Genomic DNA, 15,084 nt, shown 5'->3' on the forward strand with positions numbered 1-15,084 from the left:
AACTCACAGAGATCCGCCTGCCTCTGCCTCCCGAGTGCTGGGATTAAAGGCGTGCGCCACCACCGCCCGGCTTGCTGCTATTTTTTGAGACAGGGTTTCTCTGTATAACAGCTCTGGCTGTCCTGAAACTCAATTTGTAGACCAGGCTGGCCTTGAACTCACAGAGCTATACCTGTTTCTTCTCCTGAGTGCTGGGATTAAAGGACTGTGCCATCACCACCTGGCATGAAGGCGTTTTCTTAATTGGGATTCCTTCCTCTCAGAGGGCTCTAGCCCAGTGGTTCTCAACCTGTGGGTCACAACCCCTTTGAGGGTCACAATATCTGATATTTACATTATGATTCACAACAGTATCAAAATTACAATTATGATGCAGCAACAAAATAATTTTCTGGTTGGGGGGTCACCACCACATGAGGAACTGCATTAAAGGGTCACAGTGTCAGGAAGGCTGAGAGCCAAGCTCTAGTCTGCGTCAGGCTGACAGAGAATCAGCCGGTACAGGCTCCATACTGTGGAGGCTGTGTACCCATAGCACTTACCACACCCAGAAGGCCACAAGGGCCCCTTCTTGGAAATCTTGGAAGGACAAGCTATGGAGCTTGGTTCTGAACTTGTAATTCACTGAACGGTGACTGTGGTTGTCTTTCACCGTGTTGGGGACCAAAATGCTTCAGAGGCACCCCAAGTAGTGTTCCACCACTGAGTTACACCTTCAGCCCTGTGGTTTTCAAAGTAGGCTTTGGAGAACCTCTAAGCATTTCTGGGTACCTTACCCTCAAGAAGTAGAGTGGAGGCAGGTCAGTCTGACTCTGGTTCCCGTTTGGGTTTTCTGTTACCGCGCATCCGAGGAACATTCTGCAGAATGGTTCAGAGGCTTTGGAAACTCAAGGGGGTGGGCAGGGAATACTGGAGGTCATCGGGCCAGGGAAAAGCAGAATTGCATTTCAGAGACTTCTCTCTGGGATCCCGGGAACAGTAGTTATCAGTTTCAAGAGCGACCACCAAGAGAGGACTGGTGTAACGGTTCCCAAACAGCTAGGGCTGGAGGGCTGGTCTCAGGCAGGGGCCAGGGGAACACGGACATATGAAAGGACAGGCCATGGTCACTGGCTGGCTTAGCTAGGAGTGTTAAGGGGTGGGTCCCTCAATACCAGCCCTCATTTTTTACCTGTCCCAGCTCAGTGCTACCTGACGACAGTCGGGCCAGCAGGCAACGCACGAGAGTGATTCGGCGAAGCCTCAGCCCTGTGTTCAACCACACCATGGTTTATGATGGCTTCGGGCCTGCCGACCTACGCCAAGCCTGTGCTGAGCTCTCCCTGTGGGACCACGGGGCCCTGGCCAGTCGCCAGCTGGGGGGCACACGCCTCAGCCTTGGTACAGGTGAGCAGAGCAGGGCCCGGAGGGGAGTCAAACTTGGAGGCACGGGCTCCAGGGGGTGGCCTTGAACACTTCCTTTTCCGTGTGTGTGTGTGTGTGTGTGTGTGTGTGTGCGCGCGCGCGTGTGTGCGTGCGCGCACGGGCGCGTACGCCCGCAACAGACTGGCTGTCCTGGAACTCACTTTGTAAGCCAGGCTGGTTTCGAACTCAGATCTGCCTGCCACTGCCTCTCAAGTACAGGGACCACCACACCTGGCTTCACTTCCCTTTTTTTAAACTGTCTTCAAAGAACTGGGGGTGACTGGGTAGAGAGGATAATCTGGAACAAGAAACTTTTTGGGGGGGAACCTGAGGTGTCCAAAGGGACAGCACCCTTCACTCTGGCCCACCCATCTCTAGGCAGCAGCTATGGGCTCCAAGTGCCCTGGATGGATTCCACACCTGAGGAAAAGCAGCTGTGGCAGACACTCCTGGAGCGTCCATGTGAGTGGGTGGATGGCCTTCTGCCCCTCAGAACCAACCTCGTCCCCAGGGCATAGCCCTGTTAAACCCCTCTGTGTACCCCACCAAAGTATACCCATGGCTGGAATCAATAAAGTCTGTCCATGGAGCCACCGCCTACTGAGCAGGGGATGAAGTCTGAGTAGTAAGGCGTTAGCATGAAAGAGCCCAGGGAATGAAAAAGGGTCACTCAGACATGGAGACCTCAGGGAACTGCTCCTTGGACACGCCCCCCCCCACTCTTCCAAAGCTGCCAAGACAAACGTGTTAACAAGTGCTGCGTTTAATAGTCTTTGATTGTGTGTAGTGTCCTTGGGCGCCTCCCTAGTTAGTCCAGCCCACTAGGTTGGGGCCTGGGGCCTGCAGTTGCTCCTGGGTGTGGGGACAGGTGTGTCAGAAGTGTTTGTGTCTTCTCTGTTCATTCATTCACGGCAGCTGTGTCCCATTGATGTCATCATTCAGCCTCCCGGGGTCCAGGGGTAACTGGTGTGGCTCCTGCTCGCTGTGCCAAGATGGCTCTCCAAATTCGGTACACCATCCCTCCTCTGGGGACATCAAGGGTCAATGTAATTCAGCCAGAAGAAGCCCTGTGCTCTCTTTAGGAACCACTATGAACAGGGGACTGTGGTTTGCAGGGAGAAATCAAGGCAGGCTCACAGCTCTCTTCTCTCCCTCCCTCCCTCCCTCTCTCTCTCTCTCTCTCTCTCTCTCTCTCTCTGTGTGTGTGTGTGTGTGTGTGTGTGTGGTGTGGGGGGTTCGTCCCCGGAGGACTCAAGATGTACCTGATTCGGGTGTAGACGAGATCATCTTGTGTGGCACAGGTGAGCAGGGTCTGAAGGGTGAAGCTATGGCTCAGGAGCTGGTTGTGAACCAACAGAGACAGGGAAAGGTTACAAAAAAAAAGTTACAAAGACATACAGCCAGAAACTCAGGTTCTTGCTTCTTCCTACTAAAATTCTCAGGCAGGTTACTTCTCCCTTGCAGCCTCAGTTTCCCCATCCGTCTAATGAGAGAAGCATACTAAGAGCTTGCCCAGCATGGAAGGTCTCTCTCTGTAGTAGGGAAAACCTTTGGAGAGCTGGAAGACAAACTAAGGGGCCTCCTTTGGTTGGTGGGGGTCAAAGACAGGGTCAGGGACAGCAGCACGTGCTTGCTTACCGTTTGGATAGTGACTGGGTCTACACTCAGTTCCTGCAGCCACTGCACCAGGCTCTGGTCCTTGGAGAGAGTGGCTGTCAAACAGTCAGGCAATGAGTCCAAAGGTGTCCCCTGCTAGAAGTAGCCCTGCACTCCCCATTCCCCAGGCAAGTCTGCTCACCTGGGGGCTCTGAAGCCAGGGCATAAGCCCTGGTCTCTGCATGCACCCCATGTAGGGCCTGGTGCATCAGGGCCTGGCACTCCCGTTCTTTCTCAGCCAGCACATCTCGAAGCCTGTGGGAGGGCAGAGGGGCGAGCGGGGAGAATGGAATAACCTGCGGGTTGAAGCCTGTGCAGCTTATTGAGGTGATTCCAAGAGGCTTCACCTGTCAGTCTCAGCGCGCAAGAGGCCCAGCTGAACGGTCAGTGGCGGAGGTCCCTGCTCTGGCGGGAGCTGGCTCTGTAGCTGCTGGCTCTCCTGCGGTTTCTGCGGGGACTCCGCTTTACTCCACTCCTCTGACTTCGGTGAGACCGCTTTCTTCTCCACCTCTGCCAATTCGAGTGGGCTGAGCTCAAGGTGGGCGCGACGCCCGTTTAGGACTCAAGAGGGCCCGGGAGTTGGAAGTGGGTAGTGACCAAACAGCACAAATCAGGGTCCTTCCCGCCTCACGGAACTGAGCCTCCAACCACCCAACTTTATGGTCGCCACGCCTCCCGGAGCCACACCCGCCATAGCCACACCCCCTCGGTCCGGCTGGCGGGTCCAACCCCGCCTACCCGCGTCCAGCACCGCCAGCGCCGCCCGTACGGCGCGGCTGAGTAGCGAGTCCAACACGAACATCCAGTGTGGGCGGATCTGGCGTCTGCGGAGGATCTGTTTCACCTGGGGAGGGAGGGAGGGCGCTGCTGACACAGTCTGAACCGCAAACAGAGGTGGGGTTTGGGTTGCCAAGCCCTAGAAAGTCTGGGACAGAAAGGTGGGCGGACTTGGGGTCAAGGGCGGGACTGGGAGACCAGGACTGGAGAGACGTGCTTCTTCCCGGAAGTCATAGAATTCTAGAACATCAAGTCCTTGCAGAGAGCTCATGACCTGTTATTGCACAGCCCTAACTGCGAGGAAGCTTCCTCACCGCTTCTGGAAATGCGAAGAGCGGCCCATTCAGAAGGGCAGGCCCCAGGCCCTGGGCCCGCAGCTGAGCTTGCAGGGCCCGCAGCTCTTGGGCCAGCTGCCGGCGGTTAGGCGTGTGGATTTGTGCCCCGAGGCAGCGGAGCAGCTGTTCCACGTGATTCCTGCTGAGTCGAGAATCCTGAGAAGAGAGGGGCTGTCCGTGGGTGTTACCATCCGCAGGCAATCTAGAAGCTTGCTGGTGGGCCAGTCCTTAGCCCAGTCTGACCACTAGGGGGCGCTGGGGCGGGCCGCCCACCTGTTCCTGCTCCAGTAGATTCTCTGCTAGTGTGGGCATCTCCTGTTCCAGCACCGCGGCCAGCATGGCCCGGCGCTTGCTCTCCTGGTGCAGCAGACTCAACCCCGAACTCTCCTCGGGGGAGGCTGGTTCCTCGGCTGCGGGCTCCTCAGGCACACTGGGCAAAAGGATGAGCATCAGATGAAGGGTGGGCAACGCCACGCAGCCGCCTCTGCTGCAGGGTTTGAATCCTGGCTCTTTTGCTTTTATGCCTACTTCACGGGGATAATAGAAATTAAGCCCAGCTGGAGAGGGGCAGAGTGAACGCAACACGCATCTGGGGAAGTGCAGGAGGGAACAGATGCTGTTCTTGTAAGCGGTCATGGTGTTCGGGACTCAGGGAGGCCTTTTCTGGAAGAAATGAATAGAAAGGCAAAACCAAATGAAGGAAACCCACTCCAGGACCCTAGGCACTCACCGGAGCTGGCTAGTGTCCCCATAACTAAGGCAGCGTTTTGGCGGACTGAGTGGGTGCTGAGAGGGTGCTTGGGGTCTCGGGAATGTCTGAGACTGGGTGGCTGAGTCAGCTGAAGGACCGGAGTCAGTGGAAGGGGCGCCTGAGGGAGGAACAAGCCATCAATCAGTCTTCCCACCAGCTCAGCGCCTCTGCCCTCCCTTCCGCTGTGTTCACTTCCTCCACCCTCAAAGCACCTGGGGGCTGGGGAGTATGACGAGGAGAGCCCGGGCTGCAGCTCCTCTTCCCTGGCTGCAGGAAGGGGTCGCCCAACAGCTCTTGGGCACTGGCTCGGAGGCAGGGATCTGGTTCAAAAGTTCGGAGGAGGAAGGCTTGGACCTCAGCTGACAGGGAACTGGGCACTGGAGGGTGTACCTTGTACATGCCCACCTGTGGAGGTGGGACAGACCGGATAAAGCCAAGATTAGATGTGTTCATCTGGCTCCACCCACCCTCCAGAGGCTACACCCCAGAGGAACTCACCTGAAACATAGCAGCCTGCGGGCTCCCTAGTTCATGGAAAGGTGGTCGACCTGTGGCCATCTCAATCACAGTGCAGCCCAGAGACCAGATGTCAGCTGCCTTTCCATATCCTCGCGGACCCTGGTCAATGATTTCCGGGGCCATATACTGCAGGGTCCCTAGAAAAGGAGTCAGAACAATGGCAACCCAGGCTTCAATGCCTCCATCATCCGCTGGCCCCCAAGGTGAACCCATCATCTCAAATAGTGGGCATCAGGTTCCTAACATGAGTTTCATCATCTGCCTAGGCTCTGTCGCCCGCCAAGCTTCCATTTTTAAGCGAGGCTGTACGGCGATCAAAGACTTCCTCAGCTTGTACATATCTCACCATCTTCCCCCCAAACTCTACCCACCCCCCTTTGCCTTACATTAATCTGAGGTGACAAACTCATTTTCATCAGTTGTCCAACCTCGGAGTCTAGCGTTTATCACCTCCCCCTGGATCTAGTCACCTGCCCCCAGATTCCATTCACCACTAGAGCTGTAACTCTGCCCAGAAGAGACTCCATTCCCCAGAAGTCTCTGAGAGTTCACCACCCACCTGTGAAAGTCTCTGTGCAGGGCGTGATGCCTGCCAGCCGCTTGGAGGTGCCAAAGTCAGAAATCTTAAGTAGTCCACTGAAGGTGTTGATCAATACATTGTCCCCCTAATGGAAGTGGACACTGGGATTGGCCCCTGAGATGAACTAGACCCCTCCCCCCATTCCTGAGACCTGAATCTCCTGGATATTACATCCTGAGCCAGCCTCTATCGAATCCTCCCCCAGCTGTCCCATGTATATGCCCTACTTGGTGCTGCTGTCTGCTCTGGCTTCAGACATGACTTTTCCTCCTTCAAGAGACCTCTCTGCTAGGTCCCCCTCCCTTGCAAAGGTGGGCTCTCTCATTCCAAACTGCCAGCCTCGGACAGGCACAATGTCCCCCCCACACCCGGCAGGCCGAATGGACCAGCCACAGGGCTGACCTTGATGTCCCGGTGCACAATGCGATTGTCATGAAGGTAGCTGAGTCCCTGCAGGATCTGACGTGTGTAGAAACTAATAGTACTCTCGTTCTCCTTTAAGGGTCCCCACACTGACCTAAGCAAGGAGGACAGGCTGCCTGGGCAGAGACAATTCATGATTATAATTTACACCCGCTTACTCCCCTCAACGTCCCTCTGCTCCAGGCCCAGGCACATCCATTCCCATGACCCAGACTCCCACCCCCAAACCCACTCTGCCAGGTAATTCTAGGTGACACACACCCACGCTAGAGTTCATTTCTCCCCTAGGGTTTGCCACCCCTGTCTGACTCCATTCCCATGCCCCACACCTCAGGTTTCACTCCCCTCCCACGCAGAACTGGTACCTCCAGGCACTTCCTCCATGAAGATCTTGAGGTAGCCGCCCTGGCTGGCCGAACCCAGATAGCGCACTATATTCTTATGGCGCAGTCGTTTGTGAAGAGCGATCTCTTCATGCAGGGGCTGGGAAAACCTGGGAATGTAGGGGAGAGGGCAATGAGCAAGATGTGAGCAAAGATAATCCCCCACAGCCCTGTACCATGAGACCACGCTCCCAGAATCAGCTTTCTACCCTTACATTACCCCGCCCACAGGCCTCTCCCATCTGCCCCACTCACTGTAGGGGCCACATTCCCAGCCATGGTTCCATGCCCACAGCTGCTCAGTTCTCACGTCTCCCCCCACCCCACACACACACACCTGACCTGCTCATGCCCACCCTCCAGAGCCCTGGGACCTGCGTGAACCAAGGCAGCACACCTGCTATCCCGCTCTGGAATCTCCTTGATGGCGATTCTCACCCTCGTGTGCCTGTCGCGGCCAGCGTACACCACCCCGTACGTGCCTTTGCCCAGCACCAGCCGCTCACCGGTTTCCAAGTACTCGTAATCAAACTGAAGGGCACAGAGGGTAAGGACCCAGCTCAGCTCAGCTGGGCCCCTAGCTCTTGGCTTCTCCAGCCCCCCAGTTCCACAGCTTCACCTCCAGCACCTCCCTCGCGCCCTCTGCCTCCTCAGTGGGTGCTGAGGAATCTGGATTCATCACCAGGACCTGAATGAGGCCACAGAACCTGAAGAGGGCAAACAAATGGAAAAGGCAATCTAGATAGGAACCATCCCCCAAGAGCCCCAGCCCAACTTTGCCCCCCCTTCCTTTCTTTCGGTCCCCTGGGCATCCCAGCCCCAACTCCAAAAGGCTGAGAGGACCATTGGCAGCGCTCGACGCTGGGGAAGCACAACTGGACATCCTGGGCGGGAGGAAGTGCGTAGAGGAAGCAGCAGCGCTGGTCCAGCTTGGAGGCACTAGGGAAGGAGAGAGGCCAGTGAATGTCAGGCTTGGCGGGGGCAGGGGCTTGCCGAGGGTTCTGCCTCTCACCTGATCCCACAGATGGAGGGGACTGGGAAGGTCCAGCTGGAAGAATCCTCCTGCAAGAGGAAAAAGTGTATATGGGGTGTGTGTGTGGGGGGTGCTGGGACTAGATGGGGTAGGAGAAAGGAATGCTTAGCAGTGAGAGGACTCGAGGGGGGGATCACCTGAGTCTCTGGCTCCAGAAGGCTTAGGGTCACTGCGCTCACTGGGTCTGTCCCCTGAATCGTGAGCCTGGCAGGCAGCAGGACTTTGTTAATCTCCAGCCGCAGCACCTTCAAGCAGTAGGGGGAAGAGATCTGTGAGGAGCCGCATGCCTCATCCCTGGCTCCCTGGGTCCCCGGCTCCCACTGGCCTCACCAGGCACTGGTCCACCTGAGGAGAGGCTGCGTTGAAAGGCTGGCAGGACTGTAGCAAGAAGTGCAGCCAGAAGTGGGCTCGTAGCAGGGGTCCTCCCGAGGGCTCTGGCGTGGGTCTGAAGTGCTGATACAGCAGGAAGGTCTCCATCACTGATACCAAGTACCTGAGAGCACACACAGCCTTGGCCTCAGCTCAGCCCAGGTGCCGCCTGACTGCGGGTAGTCAGGACAGGGGCATTGGGTGCCATGGGCAGTGGCATCAACATGTTGGGGTTGTGACTGGGAGGTGCCAATGGACATAGAAGCAGGAAGGAAGAAGGGGCCACCTACCATATGGGGGCATTGAGCTTGTACAGCTGCTCTGCAGCCAGCACCACCTGGATGGGATCATTGGCAAGGATCTGGGCTCCCAGGTAGAATCCTACATCCCAGTAATACTGCATCTTCGCCACGCAGCCTTTGCGAGCTAGCAGGCAGCCCAGCTTCATGCCTGGTGGGGCGGTATGGGCTTCAGTGAGTGTAGGTACAGGAGCGAGGGAGTCCCAAGTGTGGGTCACATTGAGTTTACATGAATGCAAACAGGGGCCAAAGGTAGGCGTGGCAAGATCTTGTCCTAGCACAGGTGAGGGCTTGGGCACAAGTGGATGTGGAATTCAGTCTGACAGACACAAGTGTGGGCTTGGGAAGAAGACGGGATTCAAAGGCTCCCAAAGCCTCCAGCGTGGTTATGAGCAGATCAATCACAAAGTCCATGTGCCGGTGCTTCTTGTTGCCCAGGGTTCTTTCCTTGCCCTCTCTGGACCCTGCGCTGGGTACGGTGGGCTAGCAGCAGGGTTTACCTATCAGCTGGAGTTCCTCGGAGTCTTCAAACTGCTGGCCAGCCGCAATGAGGAGAACCGCCGCATTGATGCCCGAGTGCAGGCTGGGCTCCACGTCAAAAGCCTTGCGGTACCTGGAGTCAGGTTGGGCGCGGGATGCAGGGCTGGATGGATGCCCACAGCCCCATCCCTCATCCTTCTGGCTAAGCCCTGTACCCGCTCTCTTGTGTGAGTTACCAGTGATAGGCTTGCTCCAGGTGCTTCGCATTTTGGAAGCCAGAGCTGAAGAACATGTCCTTGTAAACACGACCGCACATGCAGTACAGATCGGGTGCCACGGGACCTTCATGCTGCACCAAAGGCAACAGCACACCCAGGGCTTTCTCCCGGTCCCCAGGCCTGTTCCTCCTAAGGCAGAGGAAAACGGGTGAAGATCTGATGTCTGCTGGCTCTGACCCACCCAGTCCAGAGACCCCCCTAGGCCATAAACAGAGGGACCTTTCTAGGGGCTTAATATTAATAAGCCCCAAATGACACTGATCCTGGCTGGCATTGATCTTTAGAGTTAGTGACCCCCAGTGGAAGTGATTTATTTCTAGTTACAAATAGCTCTAACGGGTAGGACCTTGGACAGCTATGACCCTACCAAGGGGGATGCCAGTGTTCTTGCTCCGCAGAGAACAAGCCACAGGGACCCCGGGACTCTGACCCAAACCTTGGCCCACCACTCACCTGTTGAGGGCAAATGTATAGTGGAAGCAGACATTGTGCTGCTCAGCCACGTCACAGGTGGGCAGGGCCTGCAGCGTCTCCACCAGCTCGATGATGGCTGAGTAGTCCTGCGGGAGGGAACAGGCATTGCCAGCATGAGCCCTTGACAAGGGGGAAAATCCTTATTGTTGTTGGTGGTGGTGGTGGTAGTGATTTCGTTTTTCAAGACAGGGTTTCTCTGTGTAGCCCCGGCCATCCTAGAACTCGCTCCGTAGACCAGGCTGGCTTTGAATATCGTAAAGATCCGCCTGCCTCTGCCTCCCGAGTGCTAGGATTAAAGGTGTGTGTAACTACCGTTGGCAGAGGAAAATCTCAAGACTGAGCCTGTCCAGTTCCTGATACTCTCCTCCCCAGACCCTGAAGACTCTGCAGAACTCTCTTAGGCCAAGCAAATTCAAGCCCATAACTCCCATCAAGAACCCACTGCACATCCTCTGCTGGACATTTCTAACCTCACAAATGCCCTCTAAGGCAGTGACAGGATCATCTCTCAGAAATAAGAAAATGAGGCTGGACAGTGATGGTGCAGGCCCTTAATCCCAGCACTCGGGAGGCAGAGGCAGGCAGATCTCTGTGAATTTGAGGCCAGCCTGGTCTACAAGAGCTAGTTCCAGGATAGGCTCCAAAACTACAGAGAAACCCTGCCTCAAAAACAAAGCAAAACAACAACAAACAAAAAGAAAGAAATAAGGAAATGAGGGCTGGAGAGAAGGCTGGGCAGCAGCTAAGAGCGCTTGCTGCTCTTCCAGAGGACCAAGTTCAATTTTCATATACATACACACAATTAAAAAATAAAATACATCTTTAAAAAAATAATAAAGTCAGGTGTGGTAGCACATGCCTTTATTCTAGTACTCACGAGGCAGAAGCAGGTGGCCATGAGGGCTAGCCTGATCTACATATCAAGTTCCGTGGCAGCCAGGGATACACAGTGAGACTATGTTTTTTTTTTTTTTTTTTTTTTTGGTTTTTCGAGACAGGGTTTCTCTGTGGCTTTTGAGCCTGTCCTGGAACTAGCTCTGTAGACCAGGCTGGTCTCGAACTCACAGAGATCAGCCTCCCGAGTGCTGGGATTAAAGGCGTGCGCCACCATAGCCTGGCTGAGACTATGTTTTTAAAAATATAATACCAAAACAAATAAGGAAATGGAGGCTCAGAGAGCTTTGGCAATTTACTTACAGCCAGGGGTTTAACTAGGATTTGTCTGGCAACAAATGCCTATTATACAATGATCTTGCTCTCTCTCTTTCCTATTTAGGTTTTGGTACAGGATCCCTTGTAGCCCAGGCTGGCCTCAAATTTGCTTGTAAACAGGATGACCCGAAACTCCTGCTCTCCCTGATTCTACCATTTGAGTGCTGGAGTTACATCCTAAGCCATGGCCTTTCAGAACGCCGGTGACACACCTGTACATCGCGGTAAGACAGCAACAGATTCATGATGATATCAGGGCTCAGCAGCTCTACGCTGTCCAGCCTCCTCTGCAGGCGAGCCAGCTCCTGCCTCAGCTGCTGCCCACTGAACCGCTCCCGAGCCTGCCGGATATCCTGCCGAATGGTCTCCCGGAAATAGCCGCTGATGCCCAAGGTCAGGGAAGGGAGGGAGAGAGAATGATGGGCCTGTCCCTCAGCCCTAGCCCACTTCACCCTCATCAGCCTCTTCTTGGTGCCCCCTCTTTGTGAGCCCCATTACCAAGAGTCTGTGGGTGTAGCCTCCAACAGGCGGGCAAGACGGCCCACCAGGGGAGTGAGCAGGGCTTCAGTGCCCGCCCCAGCCTGCACTAGCCCATCAGCTATGCCCCTCAGGAGGCCTGCATCACCACATAACACCCGGCCAGTGGCTGTCACCACGTAAGGGATCAGTGTGTAGCTGCCAACACAGTCCTGGTGGGAAGAAGGCAGCAATCAGTGGAGATCACACACAGGTCAGCAGAGAGTTAGGGAGTGACCAGAGATTAGTACCAAGGAAGACAGGAATAGCAGAAAAGGGTGATGGTCACACTTTTACAAGAGGAGGCGACATGGAGCAGAGGGTCACACTGATGTCAGAGGTAAATAAAGAGTCGGGGAGGATTAGTGGCGGCCAAAGGTTAAAACACATAGCATGAACAGTAAATTCTGCTCACCGAGTTCTTCTGGAAAACATCCTCCTGCAGGAGGCAGACAATCAGACACTGGCATTCTGGGAAGCCCGAACCCCAGCCTGACCCTACACCTGTCCCTGCCACCCATCTGGCCACTTACACGCAGGGCCTGCAGGCCGGGGAGCTCAGTCTGGGAACAGAGGAGCACGTTGTTGGTCATGCTGAAGCTCTCCCGCACGCCCAGGTGGTAGAACAGGGAGGGTTGCGCTAGGGAGCTGCTCACCTCCAGCACCACCACATCTGTGGACAGAGGTGTCTGTCAGTCTGAGAGCTGAGGCACAGCTCCAGGCCCAGGGAGATGCCCACCCCCAGTGCTGCCACATCTGTGGACAGAGGTGTCTGTCAGTCTGAGAACTGACACAGCTCCAGGGAGAGGAGCCCGGGGATCTATGCCACTTCAAATACCCTGTCTGCACCTCCTGCCAGGTTCAGCTCTGCTCTGGAGAACTTCCCAATGCTTTCACAATTCTTGTATTGCTGGTGTTACGGAAGATTGTCCAAGGACCCTCATCCCACTGAGCCCCCAAAATGAGCTATATAACAGGGCTCCCGCTGGGCATTTCCACATTATGTAGGAGACAGGAACTTTGTAAACAGAAGTCCTGTCCTCCGTCTCCTCAAGCTAGTCTCACTCTGTCTGTCTCTGGTTTATTTCATGTATATATGTTTTTGTGTGCCCGTGTGAGTGGATGATAGGAGAGGACATTAGATCCTTTGGAGACAAAGGTACAGGTGGTTGTGAGTCACCCCATGTGTATTAGGGACCTCGGGTCCTCTGGAAGACTCTTAACCACAGAGCCATCTCTCCAGCCTTGAAGTCAGGATATGTGAAGACAATTCTGTGCTTTTATGTGTGCCTGTGTAGCTTTCTGTCTGCAAGGGAGGGACTGTGTGACTCAACACGAAGGAGTCCATGTCTGTATCTGTGGTGTGGTTGGGTCAGCCTTCATTTTTAAGCTCCGATTTCACAGATATCCAGGAAACACGGTTCCCTGACTTTGGGAGGAACAAAGAGGGATGAGGTGGAGCATCCGGGTAGGTGGAAAAGAGAGGAATTTGCCTTCTTCTGACCTCTCCTCTGGCAGCCCTGCCCCCTCCCAGACCCATTCCTGCCCCTCCCATTCTCTTTTGACTCCCAAGTCTCCTAGAATCCAATCCGGATGGGTTGTCTCAGCGCTTCCTTTCCCGCCTCTTTAGATCTATCCTTGGTTGTAATAACGCTAGGACTTCTCAGCTTCAACCTTGTGGAGACAGCCCCTAGCCCTAGACCAAGAACCCTCTCAGGATTCACGAAGAGAACAACGTGAGATCATCCTAATAACGCGTTCTCGGGCCTACGCATAGAACCACAGCTCTGCCCCTCCCTAAGCCCCGCCCCTAGAGCTCGCCTGCCCCGCCCCACCTGCGCGGCACCTTTGGGACTCCCAAATCCAATCTCGAGTCCCGCCACATCCATAATCCACTAAATTCCCGTGTCGTTATCACAGCCCCGTCTTAAATCCTGCTTTAGCTTACCATAGACACCGTAGATCTGATACCCACGCCCGCCCCGTCAGGGGTCGCCGAGCCCCGCCCCTTGTCCCGCCCAAGCTCAAGCCCCGCCCCCAGGGGGGCTCACCCGCGTTGTAGAAGGAGTCCAGCGCGGCGGTGTCACCTAGAGCCAGCGTCGCGAAGGGCAGGCTGCGCAGCTGCGGGGGTGGCCGCGTGCCCTGGAGCTGAGCACAGGCCTCGCGCAGGCATCGCAGCGGCAGCGGCTCTGCCTCAGTTCCCGCGCCGGGCTCCACCTCGGGCCCGGGCTCCCGGGTCAGCACGTAGACCACACTGAGCGGCCGGCTCCGCGCGCAGCCCCGACCCGCAACCGCGGGGGACGAGCGGCCCCGGCTCAACGCCTCCGCCAGAGGGTCCTGCCAGCAGCTGCCCGCGCGTTCTAGAACCCCGACTCCGGGACACGGACCCGCCATGCGGGGGCGCTCGGGCGCCGGGCGCCCGGCGCGGAGGACCCGGGACAGGGCACGAGGCTGGGGAGGTGAATCCAAGCCGGGATCCGGAGATGGGCTGGACGTGCTCACGTTCCGGAAATCTGAAGTCCAGAGAGAAATCTTGGCTCAAACTTTCACGGTCCTTTCAGATCTGCAATACAGGACTGGGTTCTGGGAATCTGGGGTACCCAGTAATCCTCGGCTCACAGGCAGGTCACAGAAGGATCCTGGAAATTCAACCGGCAGTATGCGACACTCAGACTTCTCAAGGGAGTGCTGGCAGTCACTGTTCTGCCCTCACAAGTAGTCTGGGCCCAGCCCTTTCCCGACTGGGAAAGCTCCACCCTCGGCCCTGGGGCAATGCGGCGGCTCCCCAGCGACTCTCCCTCCCTGCTCTCCCGCTAGAACTTCTGACACTGTCCACTTCCGGAACAGCCTGTGCCCCTATTCGGGCCAAACACTGTGGACTGCTCCCTGGCAGGCGCTCCTAAGATGTATGGCCCCGCCAAGGAGAGGGAAGAAGAGGGCCCTCGCCCTGCAGGGAGCTGATGAATGAGAGGGTGTCAGGACACGGGGCGGGGGGGTTGGTGTCGGGAGGTGACACTGTGTAGTACCAGTAGGTGCCCCATGATGTAATGTTCATGTTGGTAGATAGGAGGTTGACGTCTTGAACTTAGACAGGCTTGCTTTCCCGAGAGCCTCACTGTCTGTGAAGTCATGCTTACGTCTACCCAAACTTGACCCTGGGACCAAGACGCACGTCCACTGTACACTCAGGCACTACCTTTGAAGGGAGCTATAGAAGCTCTATCTTTGGGGTTACAAAGAGCATTATCCCAGCTTCAAATTCACCAAAGACCTTCAAATTCCCAGTATGAATTAGTGATCAAGGAATCAGTTGATTTAAAACCTTAGTGTTCCCTGAACTTAGGAACTGGGGACTTTAGGAATCTGAGGTTGGATCCAAACGTGTCCAGTTCTTAGAACCATGGTGCTGCCCTTGTTTTTTATGGTGGGAACTGGAGTTGGAGAGAGAGACAGACAGACAGACAGACAGACAGACAGACAGAGACACAGAGAGAGAGAGAGATGTTAAAAAACGTGCTGCTTTTTCAGAGAACCCTAGTTTGGCCTCCAGCACTCACATGGTGGCTCACAACCATCTGTGGCTAGTTCCAGGGGA

The 15,084-nt window shown here is 55.7% G+C and overlaps 2 protein-coding genes across 4 annotated transcripts in view; one reads left to right on the top strand and one right to left on the bottom strand.

Annotated features, from left to right (window-relative positions):
- Sytl1 (synaptotagmin like 1) overlaps positions 1-1,998 on the top strand; it is a 10,636-nt gene extending 8,638 nt beyond the window's left edge. Inside the window, exons 14-15 of the mRNA XM_013348465.2 lie at positions 1,181-1,386; positions 1,783-1,998. Coding sequence (XP_013203919.1) covers positions 1,181-1,386; positions 1,783-1,922 — 346 coding nt within the window. The 3' untranslated portion in view covers positions 1,923-1,998. The remainder of the gene's footprint in view (positions 1-1,180; positions 1,387-1,782) is intronic.
- A 153-nt stretch (positions 1,999-2,151) lies between these two features.
- Map3k6 (mitogen-activated protein kinase kinase kinase 6) lies at positions 2,152-14,175 on the bottom strand. 3 transcript variants are annotated; one of them, XM_005353106.3, is made up of 29 exons: positions 13,541-14,175; positions 12,023-12,162; positions 11,905-11,928; positions 11,472-11,662; positions 11,186-11,354; positions 9,741-9,847; positions 9,246-9,416; positions 9,030-9,142; positions 8,521-8,680; positions 8,192-8,354; positions 7,999-8,106; positions 7,841-7,890; positions 7,672-7,767; positions 7,448-7,535; positions 7,226-7,359; positions 6,811-6,938; positions 6,425-6,561; positions 6,002-6,107; positions 5,422-5,579; positions 5,136-5,328; positions 4,903-5,041; positions 4,446-4,602; positions 4,152-4,328; positions 3,799-3,904; positions 3,408-3,570; positions 3,203-3,315; positions 3,043-3,116; positions 2,667-2,743; positions 2,152-2,429 (listed from the first exon to the last, which is right to left on the bottom strand). In XM_005353106.3, exons 1-29 carry the CDS (start codon positions 13,881-13,883, stop codon positions 2,339-2,341), a joined length of 3,876 nt encoding a protein of 1,291 aa, XP_005353163.1. In that variant the 5' UTR covers positions 13,884-14,175; the 3' UTR covers positions 2,152-2,338. The 3 variants fall into 3 exon arrangements, with proteins under 3 accessions (XP_005353163.1, XP_013203918.1, XP_026638104.1); XM_013348464.2 differs by lacking the exon at positions 11,905-11,928; XM_026782303.1 differs by lacking the exon at positions 11,905-11,928 and having other exon boundaries at positions 4,152-4,343.
- Between the last annotated feature and the right edge of the window lie 909 nt (positions 14,176-15,084).

The sequence above is a fragment of the Microtus ochrogaster genome, chromosome 10 (genome assembly GCF_000317375.1).
Source record: "Microtus ochrogaster isolate Prairie Vole_2 chromosome 10, MicOch1.0, whole genome shotgun sequence".
In the NCBI taxonomy this organism is placed as follows: domain Eukaryota; kingdom Metazoa; phylum Chordata; class Mammalia; order Rodentia; family Cricetidae; genus Microtus; species Microtus ochrogaster.